Genomic DNA, 26,451 nt, shown 5'->3' on the forward strand with positions numbered 1-26,451 from the left:
TTGTGTTTTTAGTCAAATAGTTGTATAGATTCAGCAATAAATACATATTCTTTGCATGTATGACAGACAAACAGTTAATGTACAAGTGTTTAGTGACTAATCCGTTTAAGTATTTTAATGCCTAATGAAGATGTATTGAAGGGAAAAAGGCATATGCTGTTTCACAGTGGTCACGTTGTAGTGCACACTGCACTATGTAGTCTGTGTGAGTCTCAATCACGCGGTGGAGCCAGGAAGAATACCGCATTCCCTCTCAGTCCAAGCCAGGCTGCGCAAGTAAGCTCTGCCTCCCCAGTCACCACGTCATGCGCACCCACATACAATCCCATAGGATAGCAATAGCCGGGCCAGCCATTTAAGTCATTAGTAATTGGTTGATTTAGCCACCCGGCCCTGAGTTCAGTAGAGTGGCCCTAGGGACTCATAATTCTGCTGCCCCTTGAAAATCTGCTGCCCTAGGCACCGGCCTTGTTGGCCTATGCCTTAATACGCCCCTGTATATATATATATATATATATATATATATATATATATATACATTGCTCATTAGATATGTTTTGGAAGGGGTGCTGTTCAAATGATGGGGCCCTGTCACAGACTTTGCCCCTGGGGACCAGTGAGTTAGTTATGCCTCTGTTGTCCGTTTGCTTTTAATATAGCTGGTGAAGTTAGTGAAACACCACTAGAACATCAGACAATACCTGGCAGGGGCGTATTAAGGCATAGGCCAACAAGGCCGGTGCCTAGGTCAGCAGATTTTCAAGGGGCAGCAGAATTATGAGTCCCTAGGGCCACTCTACTGAACTCAGGGCCGGGTGGCTAAATCAACCAATTACTAATGACTTAAATGGCTGGCCCGGCTATTGCTATCCTATGGGATTGTATGTGGGTGCGCATGACGTGGTGACTGGGAGGCAGAGCTCACTTGCGCAGCCTGGCTTGGACTGAGAGGGAATGCGTATTCTTCCTGGGCTCCACCGCGTGATTGAGACTCACACAGACTACACAGTGCAGTGTGCACTACAACGTGACCACTGTGAAACAGCATATGCCTTTTTCCCTTCAATACATCTTCATTAGGCATTAAAATACTTAAATGGATTAGTCACTAAACACTTGTACATTAACTGTTTGTCTGTCATACATGCAAAGAATACGTATTTATTGCTGAATCTATACAACTATTTGACTTAAAACACAACTGAAAATATGTTGTATGCATTTATACATTCAGAAACAATACAAGTATATACTTTTTTTTTTTAAATAGTGATTTTTATTGAGGTAGGTCAAAGTCACAAACAACTATGCATTACATTTGAAAATATAACCTTACAACAACATCACATGAATACATAGTCTTTGGATCTGGGGGGTGTTTTATCTTCACCTCCATTGTCTATATCACCTCGTTTTTACAGAGGCCGTTATACAAGACAAGTATATACTTTATTATGATTGTATTGTGACTTTATCCCCTAGGATAAAATTCCTAAACCTATCATAACTACTGTTGTATTTTTTAAGTACTTTTAAAGGCCAGTTTGTATATTCATTACATATGTATCCAAGCAGATATTTTGCTTAAATAACTGTCAATCACCAAAGAAGATGTTTAAGGTTAAACAACTACCTACTGACAAACTATAAATACAGTGAAGACTATTTTTTTCTGATATAAACACTTTAATCATCTGACTTGCAAAATAATGTCTTAATATATATATATATATATATATATATATACTATATATATATATATATATATATATATATATATATATATATATATATATATATATGTGTGTGTGTGTATGTGTATGTGTGTGTGACCAGAGTCAATGCAAGCCCTGGTGAACATCTACTTAAAAAGACATTTTTTAAATTTTTTACACCCTGCCCAAAAAATATGTCTAAAAAAAGGCCTTCAACCTGGGGTGGTGGGTGGGGCAGCAGAATCTTGAGTGCCTAGGGCAACCACAAAACCTAAATACGCCCCTGATACCTGGTAATGGTTTGTAATGTTATCATATTTGAAAACCTCTTTGAAAATTCACACAACACAGCTTCATTTGCATATTAAGTGTTCCAACTGTGCAAATCTGACTGCATAACTTCTTGTGCCAATCATATACTTATATTAAGAGATATATCATAATTCAAAGTGTAGCTTGGGTTTGAATCTTACTCATGGAAAATAAAAATCATTTATGGTTATGTGAATATCTGTTTACTTACCCACTGGGCCCTGGTCTTTGAGCTTGGGTGAAATGCCAGTCCATGTTGGCTTGTGTCTGCTGGAGAAAAATGTTTATTTCATTCACATTCTGTATCTGAATTCCGATACATATAACAAACTCCCTTTTAATTAGACAATCGTTTTATTTATTTATATATTTACTTATCTATTTTTGATCCAATTTGTATTATGAATATTTTATTATTTTTGTTTGTAAAGCACCCCAAATTCCTTAGTGCTGTATGTACATCTTCAAGTTTACCTGATTATTTAATCTTGAGAATAAACACATGTACATCACTTTAACTATTCTAATACATATTTAAATATTTATTTCATAAAAATAATGTGGAGAGAATCTCTGTGTATTACTGACTCACTGTTTTTATTTTTTTATAATTTTAAAGTGATGGTAAATCCTAGCGTTTGTGAAACGTTAGGCTTTACCAGTGCAACAAATAAAGGGGACTTTTAGTCATTGGGGTCGATTTATGAAGCAGCGGATGCTGCTTCAGACACACTCCGCTTTAGGTCCTAAGACCACTGCTCCTTAACTCGTCCGCCACCTCTGAGGTGGCGGACAGCAATCATCCCAATCGGATACGATCGGGTTGATTGACACCCCCTGCTAGCGGCCGATTGGTCGCAAATCTGCAGGGGGCGGCATTGCACCAGCAGTTCACCAGAACTGCTGGTGCAATGATAAATGCCGATAGCGTATGCTGTTGGCATTTATCGATGTGCGGCGGACATGATACGATACAGCGTATCATGTCTGTCCGCACCTTAATAAATTGACCCCATGAAGTATAAAATACTTCATGCTGAAAGTTCCTTTATTTATCTGAAGCGTTTGCCACACTGGCAGCCCATGGCAGAACGCTATTTTGCTGTGAAATGACGTTTCCACCTCTTAGCCAATAGATGTGCAGGCCAACTGAAGCCTGTCAGATAGCTATTGGCTAAGCTCACCTCACATCAAAATAGCATTCTGCCGTGGGCTGCCTGAGGAGCTCAGTGCGGCAAACGCTTCATATAATAAAGTCCCCTTTATTTGTTGCACTGGTAAATCCTATCCTTTCACAAATGCTAGGATTTACCATCACTTTAATGTTGTGCTTTTACTACATGACACAATCATGAGAATTCTCAACTTAGAAATCCATTATATTTCCATGCTCTAATAAAATACATAGGGCTAGAGTACAAGTGGCCTGCTAAGTTAGCACAGGTCATGATAAGCAATATTGCAATATTGCGACCATTCTAACTTGTGCGCAAATTACAAGTTGAAAGTAATCGAGTGCGCTTGAGTGCAAACAAAATTTGCGCTCATCGGGTAAGGGCGACTGAAGACCTAGGGGCCGAATTATCTATGTGCGGGCGGACATGATACGCTGTAGTGGATCATGTCCACCGCACATCGATAAATGCCGACAGCAAACGTTGTCGACATTTATCATTGCATATGCTGTCAGCATTTATCATTGCATACGCTGTCAGCATTTATCATTGCACAAGCATTTCACTAGAAATGCTTGTGCAATGCCGCCCCCTGCACATTCCATGCCAATTGGCCGCAAGCAGGGAGTGTCAATAAACCCAATCGTATCTGATCGGGCTGATTGCTGTCCGCCGCCTCAGAGGTAGCAGACAAGTTAAGGAGCAGCGGTCTTATGACCGCTGCTTCTTAACTTCCGCTTCTCACTGAAGCAACCCTCACTGAAGCAATGAGGGTCGGAAGCAGCATCCGCTGCTTCATAAATACACCCCCTAGTGTAAATGTAAGGGGTAAAAACAAAGTTACACTAACCACAAGATAAGTACATTAAAATAAAGTATTACACTTATATGTAAACTATCTGAATAAAATTATTCAAATAAATATAAAAAAATACTTATAAGGGTTAAAAGGTATATGATATATGACAAGGTATTTGACTGGAAAGGGCTACAATAATGTATATGTATACACACACACACACACATTTGTCTACACTTTGGAGCCTTTCCCACACAAATATTTTCAAACATGAAGTTTTCCCCCTTCAAGGCCAGAATTTCATAGAAAAACTTTCCAAAATAACAGAGAATTTATAGCATTTCTGCTATCACTCAGTTTAAGCAGAAATATAGCCTTGTTTTTTGGACTATATACATATATTTATTAGTAGACAAGCCAAGGTATATTTCATGCCATTGTTTCACCACCAGATGCGATTATATTAAAAAAAAGTTAACTTTTTCACAAACTTTGGGTTTCTCAATGAAATTATTTATACACAACTACTACAGTGATAACGCAAATTGTTGTAAAAGCTTCTCTGGTATCCCCTTTTTTCAGAAATAGCAGACATGCATGGATTTGCCATCTTTTTTTCGTAATTAGAAGGTTGCTAATTGCAGCTATGCACCACACTTCTGAAATTCCCCACAGTAAAGGGGTTAATTAGTTAGAAGTAACTGATCCCTACTTGATCTCTTCCAAACAGCTCTCCCCCCACCCACAGTTGTCACCACCATCTTAGGCACTTTCACACAGGTTGCCATTATGAAGTTTTAGGGATTTTTTTTTATTACGTTTTAATTTTTTATTTTCTGCAGTGTAGGATCCCCCTTACCGTTTCTCCTCCCTGATGCCTTCACAAACAGCTCTCTAACCCTCCTCCCTCCTAATGGTCTCTGCCACCTTAGGTACTGGTAGCTGTCAGCGAGTAGTACCCAGTTTATACATATTTTTATTTATATTAATTTATTAATAAAAAAAGTTTCTGTAGTGATCATACTGTAGGACTCCCTGTACCCTGTAAAATTTTTAATGCAGTGTTGCAAACCCTGCCGTTCCTCCCCTTCCGGCAATGGGCCACCGCCCACAGCACCCCCTCAGCAGATACAGAAAGTGACACAGAGTGTCAATGTCTGTATCTGCATCTGGCTTTACATGGTAAAAGGAGCACAATCAGCACTACCTTACCATATGAAGGCAGATGCCTTTTTAGCTGTCAAAGCTGACATCCAGGACCGCAGCATGAGGCAGAAGGTTGGACGTAGGTACTACGTTAAAGGGCCATGATATCCAAATGTTTAAACACTTGAATGTGCTGCAGCATAGCTGTAAAAAGCTGACTAGAAAATATCACCTGAACATCTCTATGTAAAAAAGAAAGATATTTGACCTCAAAATGTCCTAAGTATTCACACCCCACTGTAAAGGGCTTTAAGCAGCAAATCAGTATGTCTGTCCCGGGACAGGCAAGGAAGCAAACCTCATGCACACTCATCTTATTTCCATTTCCCTTTTCAGTTTAAAGAAGTTTACTATGAAATCTCATGACAGTTAAGTGAAATCTCATGAGATCACAGTAAAAGAGTTCATGACCTCTGCACTGCTGTTGCCGATTGGCTGCTGTTCATTTCTTCCCTTTTTTTTTTAAACCTGCAGCTGGGCAGTAACTAAAGTATAACTTTTTACACAAGACTTACTCTGGTGAGCTGTGGAAGTTGTGAGGTAAAATATCTTCCTTTTTTACATAGAGATGCTCAGGTGATATTTTCCTGTCAGCGTTTTACAGTTATGCTGCATCACTTTCAAGTGATTTATCATATGAGTATTATGTCCCATAAACAAGTTATGCTAGATAAAGTACACTGTGTAGTACCTATGTCCATATGGCTTAATGAAGTTAATATGTATTCAATTTTAATATGTTTTATTATGTTTTACTGTGTTATTACTGTAAATATATCACATTCCAATGTTGTTCACATAGAAGAAAAGGTTCTTTGTATTTTTTAATATATTTTTCTATATATATCTGTATATATCTATACCTGTGTGTGTGTTTATATATATATATATATATAAAAATATTTTTTTTACAAAAAATCATCAGATAAATACAGAAGTATATTTTTTAAATATAAAAAAGAACATTTTCTTCCATGTGAAGAGCATTGGAATATAAAATATTCATAACTTCTTTCCCTGTATATCTAACGTGGTGTCGCATTAGTGTGCAAGCGAGAAGTGCTTTTTTTCTTCAGTACTCTCCATTGAAGCCTACGAGTAAAAGAAGTTAATGTGTTTGAGATATCCGAAATCCTGAAGTTAGCACGCACCAGGTTTCGCTTGCACGCTAACTTTTTACTTTCAACTTGTAATATGCTTGATAAACTGCCCACGTTTACTTTCAGAGGTGTTAGCGTGCGAGCCAAAAAAATATAATATTAAGCATGCTACTTGTAATCTGGCCCATAGAATTTTAGTGGATAAATATGAAAGAAAACAGAAAATAAAGTCATGCGTTCACTCTTCTCGTATTATTCTTGACATTGTAATAAAACACGTACAAAGTGAATTGATATTAATACAATTGCAATTCATATTCCTTTTTCACAAGTCAGCTTAACAATGGATACTATTTTTAGCCAAGAATTACATACTGAATCTGTATAAAAACACCTCCATGAGTTCCAAAGCTCAACTGCTCTTAATGTACCAATCCTTTTCATTGTTTTTCTTTTCCTCTGCTCTTAAAGTGAATGTTAACTTTCATGATAAAGTGCCCAGTTTTTAAAAAAACTATTAAAAAACAGGGAAACTTTTATTCATAAATGTTTACATTGCACCGAATTTTACAAATACCTTCTCCTGAAACGCCAGATCGCTGATCCCCCCCCCCCCGCCTGCTTCTTCCTGCTATACTTACGCAGCAATGCTAACCGGCTTCCTTCAATCACGGCGTGGCCTCACCAGATGAACGCTCCTGGGGGGAATCCGTGATTGGAGAGATACATTTTTGTCATTGTTGACAAAGTACAGAGGACCTGCAGACGTGGGATCGGCGATCTGGCGTTTTAACAAAAGATATAAGGAGGGTAGTGCATATAGAACATACACCACACTCCTAGGGGGCGCTAACAATAAGCAGCAAACAGGTAAGCAAATATATACAGATAATTAAGAGAATATACAATAAACCTAGCACACTTATATCAGATTATTAGAGATGATATGCTCACAAGTGGACCCAGATGATATTGGTATAATCAAATAACAAAATGTCCGCACAAAGAATAATCCAAAAGAAAGAAGGCAGCTCTCTGTCATAGGACGGTCATCCTGGTGTGGCGTGATCTATAAGAAAAAGAAGCACAGAGGCGCCTCTGTGCTTCTTTTTCTTATAGATCTGGCGTTTTAGGAGAAGAAAGTAAGTATTTGTAAAATCCGGTGCAATGTAAACTTTCATGAATGAAAGTGCCCCCCTGTTTTTAATAGTTTTTTTTTTAAAACCGGGCACTTTATCATGAAAGTTGACATTCACTTTAAATGCAAACAAAAGTCAAATTTAAACTTTCATGTTTCAGATAGAACATGCAGTTTTAAGCTGGCATAAAATGGCAATCACCTGTTTTCTAGATACTTTTTACTTTGCTCTGGGCTTTAAAAGGTCCTTAGTACACCAAAATAAGCACTACAGTGGAAAAAGACCCCTCTTTTGAAAAAGGAAAGGGCTTACTTTGATCAATGAGTCCTATGCACAGGTACCTTCAGCTGATGACCATGGTGATCACCTGACAAAAACATAGGCATATGAAACTATGCCAAGGGGGATGGGTAAGCTTTAAGTTGCCCCCCACAATACATAGATACATTTTAGATCATTTATTTGAAAACAGCAATTGTGCTCTTTGAAATAAGTGGTCCTGTATCTTTCATGCTTCCAGCTGATTGCCATAGTAATATATCATAATATATCATTTTAAAGAGTGAGGTTCCATGATTCAGATAAGTGGTTTCATTTCTCTTTAGCTATCAAGTGATTATCATAGTAATAGTGATAACCTGTCAGTAACCACTAGCCTCATTTTGTTGTGTAGTTGATGTTAGGGCTCATAGATCTGTGTTTGTCTGAGCTAATAAAAACATTCAAGAATCAAAATGAATGGGAGAACTGGGAGAATGTAAAACTATGGCATATTTTGCGCAAAATTCTATAAAGAATGACTTTTGGTACAACTAGTTTGTTTTTATGGAGGTTTAGAAACAAAAACATTATAGATAATATTATAGGAATACCAAACATAGCCACTGTCCAGTAATTAGCAACACAGTATAATGAGACATGATACTTTAGCTACATTGATTTACCTATGAAAACTATACATAGAAATATATACACTATATACTGTATGTATGTATATATATATACCGTATATAGGCATAAACTATCTATTTATTCACAAAATTAAGAAATTATTGTAAAATTACCAAAAAAGTAAAAAAAAAATATATTTAAAAAGATTAATTATCCCATTGCTCAAAAACCTGTAGCTTTCTCAATTTGTTTTTTTTTTATTTTTGATCAATGTAAGGTACTTGCAGCTATATCTAAAATTATGCAATAGGTTAAGTCTCATTTGTTATAGCAGAACTGCCCAAATTCTCAAAGTTGACACCCAACACTATATAAATCTATTTAAAGTAGATAAACCAAAGACAATTTTGGTACATTTCATGCCACCATTTTGCTCTCCAATGCAGAAATGAGGAGGGGACACAATGTACAAAGCACTTGGCTACAAACAAAGCCCTTCTCCTGCCACTGTGCTCCCTATTAGGGATGGGCGAATGTGCAAATTTTCGAATTTCGAATGTAGAACGAATGTTATTACCGAAATTCGAATTCTAAATTCGAATGTCGATAAGAACGAATATTCTTAAAAATTCAAAAATCGAATGTTATTTACAGTTTTCGAATGTCACTTTCGAATTCAAATGTTTATAATTATATCGAATGTCTACATTCGAAATTCGAATTCGAATATAAATTCGAATTTTTCAATTCGATTATAAATTCGAATTCTTCGAATTCGAATATTGCATAATTCGAATATTACATTTAAAAGCATTAGAAATACTATTACAATCTAAATTCGAATTTTTCGAATTCGAATACACGTATTGTATAATTAGAATATTACATTTAAAGAAAAAGCATTAGAAATACTATTACAATCTAAATTCGAATTTTTCGAATTCGAATACACGTATTGCATAATTCGAATATTACATTTAAGGAAAAAGCATTAGAAATAGTATTACAATCTAAATTCGAATTTTTCGAATTCGAATATTGCATAATTCGAATATTACATTTAAAAGCATTAGAAATACTATTACAATCTAAATTCAAATTTTTCGAATTCGAATACACGTATTGCATAATTCGAATATTACATTTAAAGAAAAAGCATTAGAAATACTATTACAATCTAAATTCGAATTTTTCGAATTCGAATACACGTATTGCATAATTCGAATATTACATTTAAAGAAAAAGCATTAGAAATACTATTACAATCTAAATTCAAATTTTTTGAATTCGAATATTGCATAATTCGAATATTACATTTAAAGAAAAAGCATTAGAAATACTATTACAATCTAAATTCAAATTTTTCGAATTCGAATATTGCATAATTCGAATATTACATTTAAAGAAAAAGCATTAGAAATACTATTACAATCTAAATTCGAATTTTTCGAATTCGAATATTTTCGAATGTAATCGTAAAATTCGAAACCGAACATTCGAAAATCGAATGTTAGAATGTTATGTAAACATTCGAAATTCGATTCGAACTAACGAATGTGTTAAAATTCGTGCCGTTTTTCGAATGTTGCAAAACATTCGCCCATCCCTACTCCCTATGCAATAACACCACCAATATACTTTACGACACACTCTGGCGAAGACAGCAAAGCATGGCTTAGGGCTTTATAACTCCACTTACTGGCTAAGGGCCTGATGATAAAAATTCACATGAAGAGAAATCACACAAAATCTTTGGGTCTTTTTTGTGCATTATATTGCAATATGTGTCTTTCCTTCACACTTGATAATTAACCAGCCTTTACAAGTTAGCTCGTAGTAGCAATTAGGGGTCCTAACGCTGCTTTTTAACGCCCGCTGGTATTTAGAGTCAGCCAGGAAAGGTTCTACCGCTCACTTTCTTTCCACGACTCGAGGTTACCACAGATCTCCTTACGTCGATTGCGTATCCTATCTTTTCAATGGGATTTGCCTAACGCTTTTATTACGAGTCTTGGAAGAAGTGAGCGGTAGAGCCTTTACCGACAAGACTCCAACCGCAAAAAAAATCTGTAGGTAAGAGTTTTATGGGCTAACGCGGGAACATAAACCCCATAAACTACCTATGAACCCCTAAACCGAGGCCCCCCCACATTGCAAACCCTATAATAATTTTTTTAACCCCTAATCTCCCACCCCGGACACCGCCGCAACCTACATTATATCTATGAACCCCTAATCTCCTGCCCATAACATCGCCGACACCTATATTATATTTATTACCCCCTAATCTGCCTCCCCCAACGTCGCCGCCACCTACCTACACTTATTAACCCCTAATCTGCCGACCGGACCTCGCAGCCACTATAATAAATGTATTAACCCCTAAACCGCCGCACTCCGGCCTCGCAAACATTATAATAAATTGTATTAACCCCTAATCTGCCCTCCCTAACATCGCCGCCACCTACCTACAATTATTAACCCCTAATCCTCATGGTCATAAACTTAATCCCTGCAGGGCATGATCATAAGCAATGTAGTTAATCTCTCAGTGTAAACATGCTTGACACATGTTATACATATAACCTTATTCCCTATAAAATATTTCAGTATCTGTAGTAAAAAGAATGCATTATACAATGACGCACATACCACAGATTTAGGGCTCATTTCTATTGAGCTGTAATTAGGCTTGCACAAGGTCGCAAACCAATACAGGTATACCTCACTTTTCAGCGCTTCACTTTACAGCGCTTCGCTAATACAGCTCTTTGTGGAGCTGAAGTTCAGCCTCCAAGGATTTTGAAACAGTGCTGTAATCATTGTGAGATTGCGAGAAAAGTGACTGGCACCATTTTGTTATGCTTAGTTCACTCTGTTTACAGCATTACAGTGCAATCTGTGTCTCAGTGCTATAGTCTGGCAATTTGTACTACAGTAATTGTCCCTATTTTACAGGTACAGTATTTATTGAATACTAATTGAATACTGTTCTAGTGTTAAACTAAACATAGCACTATTGCACCCCTAATATATGTTAGTTCAAACATGTTTTCAAATCTTTAAACACACTGGCAAGTGAAAGTTAAAAAACTACCTTGCTTCACTTTAAGGCGGTTATCACTTTACAGCGGGGCTCCGGTCCCTAACCCGCTGTATGAGCGGGGTATACCTGTAAATATGCTGTCAGAAGAAATTTCATTTATCAACTGCTTCCGATGGCGTGTTATACCTCAATTTTGGCTGCCAAACATATTTATGTATTCCATAGAAAGTATTTTATTAAGCTGTTAAGCGATAACTTATACCAGGTTTCCAATAAAAGCACAAACCATTAATAGAAAAAAATAAGTCCAAAGAGTCGCCAATGCAATTAAATAAAAGTCCAAATTTTATTCAGGATTCATATCCAAATTTGTTAAAAGCATATGAAGGTAACATCAAAGGATGGTGGAAGATACAAAACAGGTCTTACATGTTTCGGCAGAGTGTAGCCGTAATCATAGACATAGATGTCTATGATTACGGCTACACTCTGCCGAAACATGTAAGACCTGTTTTGTATCTTCCACCATCCTTTGATGTTACCTTCATATGCTTTTAACGAATTTGGATATGAATCCTGAATAAAATTTGGACTTTTATTTAATTGCATTGGCGACTCTTTGGACTTATTTTTTTCTGCTTATCTGGAAGGGTAAGGAGCCCTTCTGTCTACATGTTGCCTTGCAGCCACGGGTGGTTGTACTTTTCCTGAGCACTGCTGTTATGTGTGGAGGAGGGTTGAGAGAGTAGCGCTGCTTGGAGTTGGTGCTGTTCGGGAGCTGATGTAGGACTACGCAAACAGGAAGTGCCATTGTGCATAGTTGTGCAGCCTCGCGGAGGTGAAGGCACAGAACGCCGAACAAGTATACCGGTCAAATTTGGGCTTTAAATATATAAGCCTTTGAAGCAGGACCGGTTGGATGTAGCGGCTCTTCTGTCGAGCTGGTGAGTTCGTCCACTTGTGAATAACGAGTTTCACTACCCTCAGCACATACATTTTGCACCTTACCGCAACGATACCCTCCACACACAGGGACATTTCTTGTACAACCATACAAATTCTCTGTACCCGGCACCATCATAATCCTACTGGAGTAAACTGTACGCTTGTACTATTTTCTACACAAACCATTAATACAATGTCAGAATCTGTCTGCAAATTGAAAAAAATCACATCCCGCTCAACTAGGTGTAAAAGAGGAAAAAGGGAGTTTTTTGAGGCCTGGTTCCCATTGAAATTTTAAATCTTGCAAAAAATGCAATTGTTTCAATGAAGAAACAAAATTGTAATATGTAATATTTATTGTTGTCCCATGTATAGGAGTATTTGCACTAATATTCTTATGGAAATATCCGTCTGTATTTACATATAAAAATATAGGCAAGCACATATCTACAAAATTCAAACTAGACCTATGCCTAGGGCAGCAATACAGCGGGGCAAAAAAGTATTTAGTCAGCCACCAATTGTGCAAGTTCTCCCACTTAAGAAGATGAGAGAGGCCTGTAATTTTCATCATAGGTATACCTCAACTATGAGAGACAAAATGTGGAAACAAATCCAGACAATCACATTGTGTGATTTGGAAATAATTTATTTGCAAATTATGGTAGAAAATAAGTATTTGGTCAATCCTTTGTTGGCAATGACAAAGGTCAAACGTTTTCTGTAAGTCTTCACAAGGTTGTCACACACTGTTGCTGGTATGTTGGCCCATTCTTGCATGCAGATCTCCTCTAGAGCAGTGATGTTTTGGGACTGTCGCTGGGCAACACGGACTTTGAACTCCCTCCAAAGGTTTTCTATAGGGTTGAGATCTGGAGACTGGCTAGGCCACTCCAGGACCTTGAAATGCTTCTTACGAACCCACTCCTTAGTTGCCCGGATGGTGTGTTTGGGATCATTGTCATGCTGAAAGACCCAGCCACGTTTCATCTTCAATGCCCTTGCTGATGGAAGGAGGTTTGCACTCAAAATCTTACGATACATGGCCCCATTCCTTTCATGTACACGGATCAGTTGTCATGTTTCCTTTGCAGAGAAACAGCCCCAAAGCATGATGTTGCCACCCCCATGCTTCACAGTAGGTATGGTGTTCTTTGGTTGCAACTCAACATTCTCTCTCCTCCAAACACGAGTTGTGTTTCTACCAAACAGTTCTACTTTGGTTTCATCTGACCATATGACATTCTCCCAATCCACTTCTGGATCATCCAAATGCTTTCTAGCATACTTCAGATGGGCCCGGACATGTACTGGCTTAAGCAGGGGGACACGTCTCGCACTGCAGCCTGGCGGCGTAGTGTGTTACTGATGGTAGCCTTTGTTAAGTTGGTCCCAGCTCTCTGCAGGTCATTCACTAGGTCCCCCATGTGGTTCTGGGATGTTTGCTCATCATTCTTGTGATCATTTTGACCCCACAGGGTGAGATCTTGCGTGGAGCCCCAGATCGAGGGAGATTATCAGTGGTCTTGTATGTCTTCCATTTTCTAATTATTTCTCCCACAGTTGATTTCTTCACACCAAGCTGCTTGCCTATTGCAGATTCAGTCTTCCCAGACTGGTGCAGGTCTACAATTTTGTTTCTGGTGTCCTTCGACAGCTCTTTGGTCTTCACCATAGTGGAATTTAGAGTGTGACTGTTTGAGGTTGTGGACAGGTGTCTTTTATACTGATAACAAGTTCAAACAGGTGACGAAGCCTCTTAAAGAAGAAGATACAGGTCTGTGAGAGCCAGAAATCTTGTTTGTTTGTAGGTGACCAAATACTTATTTTCCATCATAATATGCAAATAAATTATTTCCAAATCAGACAATGTGATTGTCTGGATTTGTTTCCACATTTTGTCTCTCATAGTTGAGGTATACCTATGATGAAAATTACAGGCCTCTCTCATCTTCTTAAGTGGGAGAACTTGCACAATTGGTGGCTGACTAAATACTTTTTTACCTCACTGTACATATAACATATATTAATAAAGTGGAAAATATAATTAGAATGAAAAATAGTATTTGCTTATAGTTAAAATATGTATTATAAATAAGGGTATCTTTGTTTTTGTTTCTCATTAGAGGTGATCACAGATATGGGGGCCCATTTATCAAGCTCCGTATGGAGCTTGTGGACCCGTGTTTCTGCAGGATCGCCAGAAACACTAATTATGAAGCAGCGGTCTAAAGACTGCTGCTCCATAACCTGTCCGCCTGCTCTGAGCAGGCGGACAGACATTGCTGGCAATTCAACCTGATCGAGTACGATCAGGTTGATTGACACCCCCCTGCTGGTGTCCGATTGGCCGCAAATCTGCAGGGGGTGGCGTTGCACCAGCAGCTCACAAGAGCTGCTGGTGCAATTCTGAATACGAAGAGCGTATTGCTCTCCGCATTCAGCGAGGTCTGGCGGACCTGATCCGCACTGTCGGATCAGGCCCGCTAGACCTTTGATAAATATCCCCCATGGAGTACAGATGTTAAATGTACGTTTTATAGTATAAGGTCGGGTTACCATAACAACTAACTTGATTTTCAAGAAATCCTATGTCAGATGGAAGCGTTAAAACAACATTGACTTATAACTACCTGAAAAGAGTGACTGCACGCAACGCTCAAAATATTTCAATGGAAACCTGGTACTAAAATTGAGTCATAAACTACTTTTAGCTGTGTCAACCTCTTTTTTAGCTTACAGCTCAGTTTTTTACAGCTCAATGGAAGCGAGCCCTTAGTCATCATAATCTTACAAAGCCTAGTTATATCAGTACCTAATTAGGCACAGCAAAGGAGATAAGATAAACATGCTCAAAGGCTTTTTAAGGGGTATGTCCTTGGCCTGCAGAACAATGAAAAATAACATTTTTAAAATGCTCTGCTATACTGATGACATACTAAGCCCAATTGAGTATCAATAGGGAATTTATTTTGTAAGGTGGTGAGAAACCACAAGTTCATTACTTTTTGGATTCTACTCCTGGCCACCAGGTAGATGGAAAGATTCTCAAAAATCCAACAGTATTCCATCCATCCCACCTCACTGATAAGCCAGTCTAATCTTTGTCTCCCATTATATGATGAAGAATTGAGGTACTCTAGATTCTTTGTTAAGAAGGGTCCACAGACCGATTTGAGGCCCATTCGCCCCTCAGAATGCTGCTACTCTAAGACAGAGGGGACATTTGAGTATAGGGTAGTGATACAATTACTCTCTCTGTAAGAGGTAATCACAGGTCTCGCAGGGACGGTCCCTTAGCCTTCTCCTGTTGGATAGTCGAGATACTCCTTACAGTATTCCTCTGCTGTGATGTAGACAGCACTGGATTGGCTCTCTAGTGAAAACTGACATGGCTGCCGGGGGTGAGCTCAGTAGAGTAACTGCAGTTTCAGGTAAGTAAATTATCACATTTTGACATTTTGCACTCAGCTCACAGGCTATTAGTAGATAAACTCTTATACTGAACATCATAGCCAGGGGACATTTTTTCATTCTACACCTACACATTTATTGAGATTATACATATTTTATGCATACTGTATGAAGGGATTGGTCTGAGAGATTTCACAGTGCTGAATATTTTTATTTATTAGCTCAAAATCTTTTGCTAAAAACTAGTTATATCACACTGGCATGCTCTGTCAGAGCTGTTCTTTCCTTCAGTAAATTTCAGCTAGTGTGTCGCTAGATTGTATAGCATGCTTCTTTTTATAGTGAATAGCTTACAATGTTATTTGCCCTTAGCCAATGTGGGGCAGCAAGCTTCATGTTAAAGATTTTTTTTAATGATCTGGATAAGCAGAGCCAGAGTTAACATTTTTCCCATTCTGGGATGTAAGCGCTCTATGAGGCTGAGAAATGTCTGCTTCAAACTCAAATTAAGCATTCCTGCCTGCAGCTGAGGTAGCTGCTCATATACAATGCTCCTGCTTTTATGCTTTTTTAAATAAATTTGGATATATCTTTTATCCTTTGAGTGGATTCATTTCTACCCACCATCTGCCATTGTTCACCTATGAGAGACCAGCCCAGCACCTGAGGGAACACATTATCATACAAATATCAAGATACCTAGAGTTTGGGTGAGCTGCCACACCTCTACAAATCTGCAGCCTGCTTCTACAAGCACATTGGTGTGCTCTGGGAATATGTGAGTACCCTCCACATTAAGGAATCTGTTGTGGTTGTACCATTAATAGAGTGCACATGTGGTGCCCATATTTCTTGTCTCCCTTATAGCACCACCATCTTACGCCAAGAGCGCCTTCAAGTGGGTGAGCTGTCACACCTTTCTAATTCTGCAGCCCGCCCCTACCAGCACATAAGTGTGCTCTCCAAATTTGTGAGTACCCATTTGGCAATAGTTCTGTGACTCATTGTTAATTAATAGATGATACCACACATGAGGCGCCCCTCCATTCTGTTTTATCTTATATAGTACCACCTGGACCATCCAGTGAGGAGGAGGCAGCCGCTACAGCAATCGTTATCCTTTGAAGAACGTATAAAGGACTGTCTAATTTTTCACAATTGCAAGTGTATTTTCACTACAGTATCTAAGAATTTACTGTTTTCTGCCTTTATTGTGTATATACTCATCTATGATAGCTTAACATTGCCCCATCATATATACTTTTGTTCTAGATTATTGATTATACTGCATCTTGAGTGCCCCCTTCAGTGATTAGGTTTTTACAATGCTCCTGCCAATATTTACTTTGTGGGGTAGGATTTCCAAATCTTCCAAGATTTTATTTGTCAGATTAATTTTATATATATAAATGGCTAATTTTCTTTCCTTTTTTCTTATTGTCAGTTTGTTATAGACTAGCATTTCTCAGTCTCTGTTATATCCTTTTTGTTTTCCGTTCTTGAATTTTGTACCTAATATTCCAGAATTACTTTTTAAAGGTGTATTACTGTATGTCATTTAGTGATAACGAATTATCCTGGAACTGTCCCCAATCCTGTTATCTTAGATCATTTAGAGCAGTGATTTTCAACCACTGTGCCGCGGCACACTAGTGTGCCGTGAGAGATCATCAGGTGTGCCGCCGTCACAGAGGCAGACTGACAGGCTAATCAGGCAGACGGTATCATTTACTGGGGCAGCTGCAGAAGTGTGTGGAGACTGAGCAGCAAAGTTTTGCTCACTTTGGGAGCGCATCGGCAGAGAGCCGCCGCCATAATGTAATGTTATAACTCCAGAGTGTGCAGACCCTACTGCCCGTGACGTACCCCATAATACATGCCCACCTGCCACTTTTGCTTGATTGAAATAGCCAATCCTATCTCTATTGGAAGTTCCAATTAGAGAGAGCGGGCATTGACTTCCAAGATGGCGTCCCTTGAATTCCGATTGACTGATAGAATTCTATCAGCCAATCGGAATTAAAGGTGAAAAAATCCTATTGGCTGATGCAAACCAATGGTGTGTTAGTTTTTTTTAAGGGTTTATTGGTTTATTTTTAGCTTAGGGTTTGTGTGGAAAAAGAGCTAAATGCCCTTTTAAGGGCAATGCCCATCCAAATGCCCTTTTCAGGGCAATGGGGAGCTTAGGTTTTTAAGATAGGTTTTTATTTGGGGGGTTTGGTTGTGTGGGTGGTGGGTTTTACTATTAAGGGGTTGTTTGTATTTTTTTTTACAAGTAAAGGAGCTGATTTCTTTGGGGCAATGCCCCACAAAAGGCCCTTTTAAGGGCTATTGGTAGTTTAGTTTAGGCTAGGTTTTTTTTTGTTTCTTTTTTGGGGGGGGGGGGGGGCTTTTTATTTTGATAGGGCTATTAGATTAGGTGTAATTAGTTTAAATATTTGATAATTTCTTTTTTATTTTGTGTAATTTAGTGTTTTTTTTGTAATTTAGTTAATTGTATTTAATTAATGTAATTTATTTAATTGTAGTGTAAGGTTAGGTGTTAGTGTAAGACAGGTTAGGTTTTATTTTACAGGTACATTTTATTTATTTTAACTAGGTAGCTAGTAAATAGTTAATAACTATTTAATAACTATTCTACCTAGTTAAAATAAATGTGAATAGATGTGAAATAAAAATAAAACCTAAGCTAGCTACAATGTAACTATTAGTTATATTGTAACTAGCTTAGGGTTTATTTTACAGGTAAGTATTTAGTTTTAAATAGGAATTATTTAGTTATTAATAGTAGGTTTTATTTAGATTTATTTTAATTACATTAAAGTTAGTGGGTGTTAGGGTTACGTTAGGGTTAGACTTAGGGTTAGGGGTTAATAACTTTAGTATAGTGGCGGGGACGTTGGGGGCGGAAGATTAGGGGTTAATAACTGTAATGTAGGTGACGGTGACATTGGGGGCAGCAGATTAGGGGTTAATAAGTGTATGTAGGTGGCGGCGACGTTGGGGGCTCAGATTAGGGGTTAATAAGTGTAGGCAGGTGGCGGCGATGTTGGGGGCGGCAGATTAGGGGTTAATAACAGTAATGTAGGTGGTGTTGGGGCGGCAGATTAGGGGTTAATAACAGTAATGTAGGTGGCGGCGGTGGCGGGGGCGGCAGATTAGGGGTTAATAAGTGTAATGTAGGTGTCGTCGATGTCGGGGCAGCAGCTTAGGGGTGTTTAGACTCAGAGTTTATGTTAGGGTGTTAGGTGTAAACATACATTTTCTTTCCCCGTAGGAATCAATGGGGCTGCGTTATGGAGCTTTACGCTCCTTTATTGCAGTTGCTAGGCTTTTATTCAGCCGGCTTTCCCCATTGATGTCTATGTGGAAATCGTGCACAAGCATGTAAAACCAACACAAAGCAGCGCTGGTATTGGAGTGCGGTATGGAGCTCAATTTTGCTCAACGCTCACATATTGCCTGCTAATGCCGGGTTTTTGTAAACCTGTAATAGCAGCGCTATAGGGAGGTGAGCTGTAACAATAACTTGCAAGTTAGCACCGCACCGCTCACAACTCAAAACTCGTAATCTAGCCAATGGTTTCTAAGTCCAGGCTTTTAACTATTTACTTTCAAGGTAAGATATAATTTGATCCTGGTTTGGTTTCTATTATCTCTATCAGGAGTAAAAAGGAGTCTTTCTTCCTGAGGACAAATGATCCAAGGGAAAAGGTAAGGCTCCTAATCGCTGTTGTTCATTTTGTCAGTTTAGGAAAGAAATATCATCCTTTTCTCCTCAAAAGAATGAATCTTTCAGAACTCCCTAGAAGTCCTCTTCCAGTTGGAATAAGTCTAAGCAAAGAAACCCTCCACTGCTCCTTAATTAGCACAAAGGTGCAACCCCCGATCCCAGATCTTCTTCTGGTAGGGGCAGATTACACCTTTTTCAGAAGGTTTGGGCTCAGTCCGATCAAGACCTCTAGGTTTTGAACATTGTTTCCCAGGAAAACAGAATAGGATTCAGATCAAGGCCTCCCAAAGGAATGTTTCTTCTGTCCAATATTCCAGAGAATTCTGTAAAGGCTCAAGCCTTTTTTTCAATGGATTCGAGATCTAGAATGCATGGGAGTAATCCGTCCTGTTCCTTTGGAGGAATGAGGACAGGGGTTTTATTCCAACCTTTTCATTGTTCCCAAGAAAGAGGGAACTTTCAGGCCTATGCTGGATCTAAAAACTTTAAACATGCTTTTCAGAGTCCCAAACTTCAAAATGGAAATAATCAGAACTCTTCTTCCCCTTGTTCAACAAAGTCAAATACAATATATTTGAAAGACACCTACCTTTATGTTTCAACTCACAAAGAGCACTTTCAGTTCCTCAGATTTACTTATCTGGACAAACACTTAAAGTTTCTTGCTCTACTGTTTGGTCTGGCTGCTGCTCCCAGAATTTTCACAAAGGTTCTGGGAGGTCTGTTACCTGTCATCAGGGCTCAAGGCATTTTGATGGCTCCATACCTGGATGATATCTTGGTACAGGTTCCATCATTACCTTTAGCAATTTCCTATTCCAATATGTTTTTGTCGTTTTTTTCAACAACATGGTTGGAGAATACATTTTATCTGTCTCCACAGACCAGAGTGTCTTTTTTTGGAGTGGTAATTGATTTAATTTCAATTACTCCCTCTTTAACAGTTCAGAGTAAATTAAATTTGCAGTCATCTCCCAATCCTACGGTGGCTCTCTATATAGAGTTGTTAGGTCTGATGATTGCAGCATCAGATGCCATTCCATTTGCCCGGTTTCACATGAGGCTTCTTCAACTTTCTATTTTGAATCAATGGTACAAGGATTATAATCAGCTCTTTTAAGAACTAATTTAGATTTTTTTTACTAAAATTACTAAAGTTAGTTTCCTTCAACAACACCAATACTGCTCATTTTACTAGATCCAGTCTCTATTACCCAGGATTTTAAAATAGGCATCAGTAGGGGGGCTGAGCTAACTGAGTATGGGAACAGACGCATGAGACAAGTGCTCCTGAGTGAGTAAAGCTAAAAGCGATGTAAATAGCTTAAAAATAGTCTACAAATAAGAATATTCAGGAGTCTTACTCCAGGCTTGTTACTCTGGGAACTTCGCTACATGAGGATATCTCTCTTTGCAGCAGTAGCTGCGAGTTCAGACACCGGTGAACTGGGCTGCGATTGGCACAAGATTTAAGGGGGTTCCAAGAAGAGCTAACACCCAGCGGCAGTGTCGGAGAAGAGTCTGAAGGCCATTGAGCGGTATCGTACAGAGCCGTACTCAGAGAGGAGAAGATTATTTCAGAGCATGTATAATCATTTTGGCGCGAACGGCGGCCATTGAAGGAAAGTGTACAGCAAGAAGGGAGGGCCTACAGCGGCAATAAGAGATCAGAATTAGGAAAGTATCAGACCGGACAGTGAGGTGAGGACATCCTCACTGTATGACTTGTACACGAATAGCACTCGTGAGCTATGTGAATAAACTGGAATTAACCACGTATTACAAAAAGACTAATCAGTGATTGAAATGATAATGTTCTCAGGGTATACAAGAACCACACTAAATTAAAACTTAACGTTTATTGATTAAACAGTGCTAAAATTAGCGGAAAACTACATATAATTAAAAACACTAGCTAGAAATAGAGGCTATGTTTTATTAAGCAAAGGAGAGTATTTAGGTAGTTAATCTGGGGTCTTGAGTTGGTGATTTCTACAAAACTGACTTATTTTGTAAGTACTGAATAGTCTACAGAGTCAGTATATAGAATGTGGGTATGGAGAATATAAGGTGTATTAAAGGACTGTTGTCATACGTGGGTCTATTGGGTTGACTGTTAACAGCAATATCAAAGTCCTTAAAATCTACTAAGAGTGGGTAGTCTTTAGTGGTTAATCCCTATATAACCCGTCTATAGTTATGGCTGTTGAACAATAAGTTTTATGTATCTAATAGTCGAAAGGGTAGTATTCCGTATCTAAATTATTTGGTTGGAATACTTCGTAATGGTATTTTATGTTGTATCTCCTTATCTATGTGTTACACTTTCTCTTATTGCAGTATTACCCAGATTCAAAATAGATTGTGTTACACGTTTCTCTTGTTTTTTAATTTTGAGATTTAATGATTTACTGTATTTGAGATGGACACATACAGGTTTTTTATATATTGTACCGTGGTTTATTGTTGTACTCCACAAATTAGATTTGACAATGAAGTTTTTTTCTCCCTTTTGCTAATTTGTTTGATTCACAGAATTCAGCCACTGAAGGCAAGATAACGTTTAATGTACGTTGCTTTTTAGTATGTATTTCTTCAGAGGTGAAAAAATATACTCAATGTTAGGCAGGGAGATGTTAATGGTTTCTACCTTTTTCTCTAATATATATGTATTTAGAATAATTTGGTAAATTTCATTATAGTTGACACACTCAAATTACTAGCCCAGTAAGGTGCTGCTATGTGATACTGCTTGAGGTGCGTGTCTTTTCACATGCAAGACTTTTTTTCAACTTATGTCAATCTTTATTTAGATACAATACATAGATGGAATATTACCCTTTCCTGTTGAAATTGTGTTATATTCTAACAGTCTTATTCAAACTCTTTGTGACACCCGATGAGTCCTTATAGTTATCTATACCCTCTTAGTTATATTTATAGAGTATTTTCTTAGCATTCCCTATGAATATAGGACTGTCTAAGTTTGAATACCCACATATGTGTTTTTGTTTGACCCCGTAATATTTGTGGCATATGATTATAGACTCGGCTTTTGTGTTCACTTATCCGGTAACGTCCGGTATCTATATGATTTTTGTTTGGCGCTTTACTATTTAGCTTAAGTCTCCGTTAGTGCCTGTCAGCATCCCAGTAACGGTTAAATATTTAGAAAGCAGCACATTGTATTGTTAGCCTGTCCGGTATGGCTATTGAATCAGGATTCAGCGCTCGTATTATTATATCATTTAAAACCGGTGCAATAGTCTGATTTGCCGGTAATAATAAGGTACTATAGAGCTCCTGAAATAGTCATATCTGTGACTCGGCTAATCTTATTTTGTAATGATAGAGTGGCTTTTCGTTGTTAGTTGAATTGCCGGAGTGGCAGTATGGTTCCCCAGCGATAATTGCAAATTGGGTAGCAGCCACTCTCTAAAAAAGCCGGTCTGATTATATGAGTTCTGGTTCTCCTTTTAATACATAAAGTTACGGCTATATCCTAATAGATAGCCTGTATGGTTTTAAACATAGCACTAATAGAAGCTAGCAACTAAAACACAGGAGCTCGCTAAGACTCCTCACCATTTCCCTAAGTCCCTAACATGTTTCGCCGTGAACTACGGCTTTTTCAAAGGGTTCACGGACTTAGGGAAATGGTGAGGAGTCTTAGCGAGCTCCTGTGTTTTAGTTGCTAGCTTCTATTAGTGCTATGTTTAAAACCATACAGGCTATCTATTAGGATATAGCCGTAACTTTATGTATTAAAAGGAGAACCAGAACTCATATAATCAGACCGGCTTTTTTAGAGAGTGGCTGCTACCCAATTTGCAATTATCGCTGGGGAACCATACTGCCACTCCGGCAATTCAACTAACAACGAAAAGCCACTCTATCATTACAAAATAAGATTAGCCGAGTCACAGATATGACTATTTCAGGAGCTCTATAGTACCTTATTATTACCGGCAAATCAGACTATTGCACCGGTTTTAAATGATATAATAATACGAGCGCTGAATCCTGATTCAATAGCCATACCGGACAGGCTAGCAATACAATGTGCTGCTTTCTAAATATTTAACCGTTACTGGGATGCTGACAGGCACTAACGGAGACTTAAGCTAAATAGTAAAGCGCCAAACAAAAATCATATAGATACCGGACGTTACCGGATAAGTGAACACAAAAGCCGAGTCTATAATCATATGCCACAAATATTACGGGGTCAAACAAAAACACATATGTGGGTATTCAAACTTAGACAGTCCTATATTCATAGGGAATGCTAAGAAAATACTCTATAAATATAACTAAGAGGGTATAGATAACTATAAGGACTCATCGGGTGTCACAAAGAGTTTGAATAAGACTGTTAGAATATAACACAATTTCAACAGGAAAGGGTAATATTCCATCTATGTATTGTATCTAAATAAAGATTGACATAAGTTGAAAAAAAGTCTTGCATGTGAAAAGACACGCACCTCAAGCAGTATCACATAGCAGCACCTTACTGGGCTAGTAATTCGAGTGTGTCAACTATAATGAAATTTACCAAATTATTCTAAATACATATATATTAGAGAAAAAGGTAGAAACCATTAACATCTCCCTGCCTAACATTGAGTATATTTTTTCACCTCTGAAGAAATACATACTAAAAAGCAACGTACATTAAACGTTATCTTGCCTTCAGTGGCTGAATTCTGTGAATCAAACAAATTAGCAAAAGGGAGAAAAAAACTTAATTGTCAAATCTAATTTGTGGAGTACAACAATAAACCACAGTACAATATATAAAAAACCTGTATGTGTCCATCTCAAATACAGTAAATCATTAAATCTCAAAATTAAAAAACAAGAGAAACGTGTAACACAATCTATTTTGAATCTGGGTAATACTGCAATAAGAGAAAGTGTAACACATACATAAGGAGATACAACATAAAATACCATTACGAAGTATTCCAACCAAATAATTTAGATACGGAATACTACCCTTTCGACTATTAGATACATAAAACTTATTGTTCAACAGCCATAACTATAGACGGGTTATATAGGGATTAACCACTAAAGACTACCCACTCTTAGTAGATTTTAAGGACTTTGATATTGCTGTTAACAGTCAACCCAATAGACCCACGTATGACAACAGTCCTTTAATACACCTTATATTCTCCATACCCACATTCTATATACTGACTCTGTAGACTATTCAGTACTTACAAAATAAGTCAGTTTTGTAGAAATCACCAACTCAAGACCCCAGATTAACTACCTAAATACTCTCCTTTGCTTAATAAAACATAGCCTCTATTTCTAGCTAGTGTTTTTAATTATATGTAGTTTTCCGCTAATTTTAGCACTGTTTAATCAATAAACGTTAAGTTTTAATTTAGTGTGGTTCTTGTATACCCTGAGAACATTATCATTTCAATCACTGATTAGTCTTTTTGTAATACGTGGTTAATTCCAGTTTATTCACATAGCTCACGAGTGCTATTCGTGTACAATTCCTAGTGGTTATTAATTTAACCACGCTCAGTCTTTCAAGTTGCAGCCAAGTACACAGCACCGCAGACTCCAGTATTATATACTATTACATCTGGAAATTATCCCAGAAGTAGCTACAGTAAGAGATCCTGAGCTTAGCCTTAAGTGAAATTGTAGTGCCATTGGTCTCCCCCTCTTTTCTTTTAAAACATCCTCACTGTATGCTGTCAGTGCACAAAACATCTACACAGAGTTTTCTCTCCCCTGCACTCTTAATTGACAAACTCATACGCTGCCATCCCCACAAACCTGCTAGCAGAGGCGCCCTGTACATCAGCGACCGGAACTTAACTGTAAAAGTGCTGATACATAATCTAGTCAACTAATAAGTTCAGTGCTCCTATTAAAACTTCCTTACTTAAAGATTAGGTCCTGGAGTGGCGTGCCTCCTAACAAATACATACATCAAAGCTTGAAGAGCTCAAACAAAAGATTACAGATCTCGCTGCATTGGTTGTAGCAGCTTAGGAGTACTTGGACACATTAGATATTAGGTTCTCACTTCACCAGTCTTAACTGACATTACTTAACAGATACCTTATTCTAAAATATGCATGATTATTAATCGAAGTTGAAGATCTAAATAAAGATTTAAGAGAAACCACAGCAGAAAAAAGGATCTCTGATTTCATTGTACCAACAGTGACTATCCTAAGTTGGAGGCTCATATATAACTAAAGGACAACCTTAGACATACAAAAGGACCTTGTAGGACTGTAGCACACTTCCCCTCTCCATTTCCTGCTGAACTAAGTGTCAGTAGGTCATATCCCCTATACCCTTTCCCATCCTGGTCAAGTGAAGACATATGCCCCTGGTGGGAAGTGTGATCCGATAAAACACAGGTACCCAGCAGAGAGACATACAGAGACTTACAAAACCATTTAAAGTATCTCTGGCGAACTATCTGGATTAGATACTTGAAGATGTACCCCATTTTCTAAATAAAAACTAGGGGGCAGTAGGGGAGATCATCCATCATAACTGCAGAGGAGAGATCCTGATCTAGGTGAATTTCAGCTACGTCACTGTGTAAACAGTTCCCTAGCCTGGTAGACCCTGAAATATAATGGCTCACTCTAACAAAAAGGAACAGCGGCAACCTGAGGGTCCTAAAAGGACCATTTTAACAGTAAAGTGCTGTTAGACAGAGAGTGTTCCTATGAAGAATCGAGAGATTCACTGCATAGCTTCAAAGATCACATAGAGTCAGGTACATCTACATCATTTGGGCAAGGTAAAGGAGATGGTTCTGTCATGGAATCCATTAGGGCTCTCTCTTCAAAAATGGACACTCTCACTATGCATCACTGAAAAGCGAAATAAGAAGTTTGGTCTCTGAACTAAAAAGAGACATTAATGCCTTAGGTGAACGGACTGAAATAATAGAGAGGAGAGAGGAAGACCTTTCCGTAGA

At 38.1% G+C, this 26,451-nt stretch overlaps 1 protein-coding gene across 1 annotated transcript in view; it reads right to left on the reverse strand.

The window, feature by feature from the left end:
• LOC128662386 (protocadherin gamma-A4-like) overlaps window positions 1–26,451 on the reverse strand; it is a 40,672-nt gene that overhangs the window by 4,896 nt on the left and 9,325 nt on the right. The window contains 1 exon segment of the mRNA XM_053716177.1: window positions 2,239–2,297. Coding sequence (XP_053572152.1) covers window positions 2,239–2,297 — 59 coding nt within the window.

The sequence above is a fragment of the Bombina bombina genome, chromosome 6 (genome assembly GCF_027579735.1).
Source record: "Bombina bombina isolate aBomBom1 chromosome 6, aBomBom1.pri, whole genome shotgun sequence".
NCBI classification, from domain to species: domain Eukaryota; kingdom Metazoa; phylum Chordata; class Amphibia; order Anura; family Bombinatoridae; genus Bombina; species Bombina bombina.